The 6778-nt window shown below is 41.0% G+C and overlaps 1 protein-coding gene across 1 annotated transcript; it reads right to left on the bottom strand.

Annotated features, from left to right (window-relative positions):
* Window positions 1-4494: 4494 nt before the first annotated feature.
* Window positions 4495-5607, bottom strand: LOC135209519 (lysosomal proton-coupled steroid conjugate and bile acid symporter SLC46A3-like). The gene has a single exon (XM_064242173.1). It carries the CDS (start codon window positions 5563-5565, stop codon window positions 4495-4497), a length of 1071 nt encoding a protein of 356 aa, XP_064098243.1. The 5' UTR covers window positions 5566-5607.
* Window positions 5608-6778: the final 1171 nt, after the last annotated feature.

Below are 6778 nucleotides of genomic sequence, written 5' to 3'. Positions count from 1 at the left end.
TCATTCTATCGCAAAGCCACTTGCAATATTATTAAGACAAAGTGTAGATACAGGCAAGATATATGATGAGCAAATTAGGAATATATTACCCCACTTTCAAAGTGGATCAAGACTAGAGGCAAGTAATTATAGGCCTGTGAGTCTAACATCACATATTATGAAAGTGTATGAAAGGGTAATGAAGAAAAATATTATGAAACATTTAATAAAAAATAATTTGTTTAATAAAGGACAACATGGTTTCGTACCCGGAAAAAGTACACAAACCCAACTGTTAGTCCACCGTGAAAACATATTCAAAAATATGAAAAGCGGAAATGAAATTCAGATGTGGTTTATTTAGACTTTGCAAAAGCTTTTGATAAAGTAGACCATAATATATTAGCGAAGAAAATTAGAAAACACAATATCGTGGATAAAGTAGGAAGATGGTTAAAAGAATTTTTACACAACAGAAAACAGATAGTTATTGCAAACGACGAGAAATCGGATGAAGCCAAGGTAATATCCGGTGTGCCGCAAGGTACGGTGTTAGCTGCAATACTGTTTGTTATTATGATTGAAGACATAGACAATAATGTTAAAGATTCGGTAGTGAGTAGTTTCGCAGATGACACAAGAATAAGTAGAGAAATTACTTGTGATGAAGATAGGAACGCTCTACAAGAGACCTTAACAAAGTATATGATTGGGCAGAGGTAAATAGGATGGTATTTAACTCTGATAAATTTGAATCAATAAATTATGGAGACAGAGAAAGAAAGCTATATGCATATAAGGGACCTAATAATGAGACCATCACAAATAAGGAAGCAGTTAAAGACCTTGGTGTGATGATGAATAGGAACATGTTATGCAATGATCAAATAGCAACTCTGTTGGCAAAATGTAAAGCAAAATGGGAATGTTGTTACGGCACTTCAAAACAGAAAAGCTGAACACATGATTATGCTGTATAAAACATATGTTCGTAGTCCACTGAATATTGCAATATGATATGGTACCCACACTATCAAAAGGATATTGCACAGAGAGTGTACAAAGGTCATTTACAGCTAGAATAGAAGAAGTTTAAGGACCTAGACTACTGGGAAAGACTACAATTCTTAAAATTATATAGTCTAGAAAGGAGAAGAGAACGCTACATGATAATTCAGGCATGGAAACAGATAGAAGGAATAGCAGAAAATATCATGGAACTAAAAATATCAGAAAGAGCAAGCAGAGGTAGATTAATAGTGCCCAAAACTATACCAGGAAAAATAACGGAAAGCCCACAACAGGACATTAATCCACTACGCACCAGCATCGATAATGCAGCGTCTATTCAATGCGTTGCCAGCTCATCTGAGGAATATATCAGGAGTGAGCGTAGATGTGTTTAAGAATAAGCTCGACAAATATCTAAACTGCATCCCAGACCATCCAAGATTGGAAGATGCAAAATATACCGGAAGATGTACTAGCAACTCTCTGGTAGACACTAGAGGTGCCTCACACTGAGGGACCTGGGGCAACCCGAACAAGATGTAAGGTCTGTAAGGTAAGGTCTCTCTCTGTCTCTCTCTCTCTCTTAAAAATTTCGTTCCAGTTTGATTTATAACAGGTTGGTAAAATACCAACTATTCCTTCTCTCTCTCTCTCATCGTCTCTCTCTCTCTCTCTTTCTCTCTCTAAGATTAGGTTCCAGTTTATCTTAAAAACAGAATGGTAAAATACAATCTTTCTCTCTCTCTCTCTCTCTCTCTTAAAGATTACATTCCATTTTATTTTAATAACAATTTGGTAAAATACCAAATTTCTCTCTCTCTCTCTCTCTCTCTCTCTCTCTCTCTCTCTCTCTCCTGTGATAGAGGTTTTCTGTTTGATAAAACAAATACGAATTCGTCTGCGCTTAATAACCACGGAAGACTAAATATCCAGAACAATTTCCAGTATTTATAACATCGAGACATTTTCCACAACAAAACCAATCAGCTCAGCGTAAAAATAATAATAACCTTTAACGCTCAGCAGACGATTCTGCTTAAACACTTCCATTAATATGCAAAGCGCGAAATGAGGTCTGTGGCATTTTTAAAACTAACAGTTTCCCGGGGCTGCAAAATATGATAGGGTGATAAAATGTATAGTTTACATTGTTAAGGAGATGGAGATGGAGGTTGAGTTAGTCATCTTCATCATTTGAATAGAGAATTATATGATGAATATTTTATAAGTAGATTCACATCTGCCGTGCATTTGATGTCTGGGCCAGTCCCTTGCGACGCTCCTGATTGGCTGCTGATAAGCCAATCACAGGGCTGGAAACTCTCAGTCTCTCGAGAGAGAGTTCACATGGGTAAGATCTATGTTCCACCTCTCCAGAGGGATACGTCTTCCAAAAGTATCCCTCAGGAGAGGTGGAACATACATCCTGCCTATGTGAACTCTCTCGAGAGACTGAGAGTTTCCAACCCTGTGATTGGCTTATCAACAGCCAATCAGAAGCGTCGTAAGGGACTGGCCTAGACATCAGATGCACGGTTGGTGTGAATCTACTATAGTCATCTTTATCGTTTTCAAGAAGAAAACGGCTCTTTCCTGTGCTTTATCTTCCACAAATCTCCACTTACCGCCAACCTCCTTTCTTACGGGTCTCACTTAAGAACCTCGTTGGACGAGTGGGTTACGTGCTCGCCTACCGATTCGGTAGCTCGAGTCCGATTCCCCGCTCTGCCAACGTGGGATCGGAGGAATTTATTTCTGGTCATTCCTCGATATAATGTGGTTCGGATCCCACAATAAACTTTAGGTCTCGTTGCTAGGTAACCAACTGGTTCCTAGCCACGTAAAAATATCTAATCCTTCGGGCTCAGTCCTAGGAGAGCTGTTAGTCAGCTCAGTGGTCCGGTTCAACTAAGATATACTTACTTTCAGGTACCATCCACTCAGAGGCTGTGCGGAGGACACGCCCACCAAACCATCTCTATATCCCTTTCATTATTATTAATGTTATTATTATTACTATTATCATTATTACGATTAATAAATCTGGATCACCCATAGTATCCCTTGTAGTATTTCTAGTGGTCAAACCTGCCACTCAGATCCTGACATTTATTAAAGGAATATCTGACAGTTTGGAATTTCCAACATGGGTGTACTTGAACTTAGCACGACGTTTATTTAGGAAAAGGTATCAGAATGCTAATTATGTATTAATTTTTTATTTATTTATTATTATTATTTTTTTTTTTTTGGTGAAGTTTTTTTTTTTTTTTTTTTGAGTCGGTGGGAGACGATGAAGTGTCTTAGGTGGCGCTTTGGGACTTTTGTTTTCGAATTATGGTTCCATCGTGTTTTCAATTTTCGCTTACTAAGGGAGTGAGCTTATAAACTACTTTGTTGTTGCTGCTGTTGTTCTTGTGGGGGGGAGTTAGGAAAGGTCTATGGAGAAGTATAAAAAGGTCAGAAAAATGTGTTTGGCGTCGAATTAAAGATACAGGAATTTTACGATAGAATATTTACGATTTATTTATTAGAATGAAAATGTAAACAATAAATAATGTGCACGTTAAACACGACAGAAAAAATTATTTCTAAGAAAATACAGCGTTTTTATTTTCATTCCCGTTGGCGAAACAACGCGCTATTTGACCGTATAGATTTTAGCACGCACCCCCGAGCAAGCTGGATGTTGGATCGCGCCTTGCTGCTGCTCCATCTTCGAAATGATCGAAATCACTCAAAGACAAAAAAATGAATCCGAAAGAAATTGCAACGTGAAAAAGTCGTTTTTAATTAAGAAAAGGAAGTATTTTAAATTGAGATTTACGACTTATTTTGGAAAATATATCGGCAGACGCGTAGTAGTGTAAACTTGGGGTGAACTTTCCTCCACCCCGCTGATAATCCATTATAGGATTATCTGGGACGGATAATAATAACTTAATATCTTAACGAAGCGAACAGTTTTAATCAGTTTTCCATGGAAGCCTAAAACTTAAGCGCGCGAAGGATATATTAATCGGATAATTCAGGAGGATTTTGGAAATGTGTTGCATACATAGATGTTTAGAAGGAGTTAAGTTAAATGGAACCATTTTGATTTTACATTAAGCAAAAAATGGGCCGAAGTTTCTCTGACGTAATCAAGTTTTCTGTGCAGCGGGGGATTTTTTTTCTATTATTATTATTTATTATTTGCGACCTAGTGCGTGAATTGATTTTGCACAAATCTTCTGCATCGGGAGCTCATCATTGCTTTGTGTAATAAATATTATTATATATATACATACATATACTATATATATATATATATATATATATATATATATATATATAGTGTGTGGAGGTATTCCTGGTTTTCTAACCTGGTTTTCTAAGAATTAGGGGGGGGGGGAGGGGGGGGGGGGGGGGAGGCCTGTTCCTGGTATTCTGACAGCGGGAGGGGCTTATCCCTGATTTTCCTAGTACTATTTTTTTTTTGTCCATTTAACCTATTCCTCTCGTTTATTTGATACGAACCTTCGAGATCTGACTCCTGATAGCGATGCTGGTCAAATCCGTGGGAATCAAGATGAAGATGAAAGGAATCCACCACTCTCCGGGACCAGTCGTCATGGCCAGCGCCAGGAGTCGACTGAACACAAGCATCGCGGTCACTGCTCCCACGGAACAGTCGTGCAGACGGAAATGTACAAAGACAGGAGTCGAGCAGAGCATCATGACCGCCGCACCCACGTCGTTGAATACCTTGTAGACGGTGTAAGAGTATATGTCCCATTGGAGGACCCTCAGCGCCCATAGATACAGGTTGTGCATGAACGTGCAGAAGAACGCGAGCATCATGGCCACTAGGAGGAAGATGTGTAGCCTGCCGTTCCCCCGCCGTTCTCTCAAGCAGGCGCGAAATAAGTCCGAGACGTTCTTTGGACTGAACGGACTTCTTTGTTTGGGGAGATCTTCATTGGCTCCTCCCGGTTTGTCGTTATCTTTGACGACGAAGAAGGAGTAGACGAAGCAAGCTGCGTACAGCGCGGCGCTGAAACCAATGACCCACGAGTACCCTCCTGCGTGATAGATGAGGGTTCCTGTCGCTGTCCCTGCGGGCGTTCGCGCCTGTTCCTCGGACTTGTCTGTGATGTAGCTGTAGGCGGCCATGTAGAACAAAGGCCACCCCCCTCCTAGGGAGGAGCAGAACGAGGCCACATAAAGAGCCTCGGGCGGCCACGAAGGGAAGAGAGAAACCAAGAGATAGGTGCAAGACGAGAGCGTGGTGCCGAAGATCGACAAGAGAATGGGCGCCCTCCGCCCCGTGCGGTCGCTCCAGGAAGCGATGAACGAGATCATCAGGACCGGGATGATGCTCGAGATCAGTTTGTCGTAGAAGTTAAAGACGTTAACCAGCTTCTGCGCTTCCACCTGCACCGTCTCGTGGTGGCCGTCGTTCATGTCTTCGCACACGTCGCCGGGGTACCCCAGCCTCACGCGGCAGTACCGGTCGAGTTTGAGGTTTTCGATTGGCGCCAAGGAAGCCTCCAGGGACACGCCCTTCAAGAACAACATGGGCTCGATGGTCATCGCGCCGAGGACGTCCCTGGCCGATCGCAAGGCCCTGCGAAGTCTTGCGCACGCCATTGTGACTGTCCTGACACTGCGAGGTAAGTGGACGAAATCTGCAGAGGTGAGTTCTCTTATCATCATATCATCTTGACCTTTTAGATGGGTATGACACAGTTTGTTTTCGGAGCGATAAGAGGTCTGCCATTGCTGTACCATAGCTATGTCCAACTATCAATCAATCTGTACATAGCGATGTCAATTTCTTAATTGCAACTTGCTCTTATCATCAGTTTCTTATTTACAACTTGTCCCTACTGCTGTAACGCTGCCATTTCTGCTAAGTCACGATAACACTATATGTCACCGTTTTTATTTGCGATAATGACCATTTGACATTATACCGATAAGCGTGATGATAAATTGAATTTTAACAGCTGGTAATGCAATTATATTTTCTAACATTGTTTTCTCTAAGATGGGGTGGTTTGAGAGAGAGAGAGAGAGAGAGAGAGAGAGAGAGAGAGAGAGAGAGAGATAATGGTCTCCTTCGTATTGATACTTGGACACCCTTTGCTGAAAACTGCCAATGAATTAAGTCCTTTAACTCATTAGAGCAACACGGAGTTAATGTGGCAGTGTGATAATATCATAAAGGCGTTCCATAAAACATTCCTTCTGCGTAAGAATTGGCCTCCGATTGGTTACTTAGCAAAGGGACCTACAGCTTATTGTGGGATCCGAACCACAGTATGCGAGGAATGAATTTCTAATCCCCAGAAATAAATTCCACTGGTTCCTCATTGGTGGCAGCCGGGAGCGAGTTCTGGCTACCAGACTGATAGGCGAGTAAGCGGCCTAATCATCCAAGAAGGAACTCGTTGTAACAAGAGCCACAGTAATGACCCAATTATAATAACAGTGATAGCGAGTTACAGAACAGCATACCAGCTCTTCTGCGTAGTCGTCAATCATAATTAAAACTGTTCATTTGTTCAGAATAATGACCGAGCTAATTAGTAAACAGAGCCATAGGCGGCGGACTTTTTATCTTTACCTTACGTAACTTGAATGTTATGGAATCATTTCTGGAAATTGCACTTTTTATGCGGAAAAGGGGAAAGTTGATTTTTCTTTGACCTTTCGAATTGAAGATAGTGTTAGATCTGCAAGAGGGCGTAGTTGCTCCCCCTATGAAAGTATCATTTATGTATGTGATATATATATATATATA

The sequence above is a fragment of the Macrobrachium nipponense genome, chromosome 38 (assembly GCF_015104395.2).
Source record: "Macrobrachium nipponense isolate FS-2020 chromosome 38, ASM1510439v2, whole genome shotgun sequence".
NCBI classification, from domain to species: Eukaryota; Metazoa; Arthropoda; class Malacostraca; order Decapoda; family Palaemonidae; genus Macrobrachium; species Macrobrachium nipponense.
This window is presented reverse-complemented; position numbering and strand designations above follow the sequence as displayed.

Bases quoted from the DNA above. Each gene is read 5' to 3' on its own strand.
- LOC135209519 (XM_064242173.1), bottom strand. From the start codon at position 5,565: ATGACCATCGAGCCCATGTTGTTCTTGAAGGGCGTGTCCCTGGAGGCT.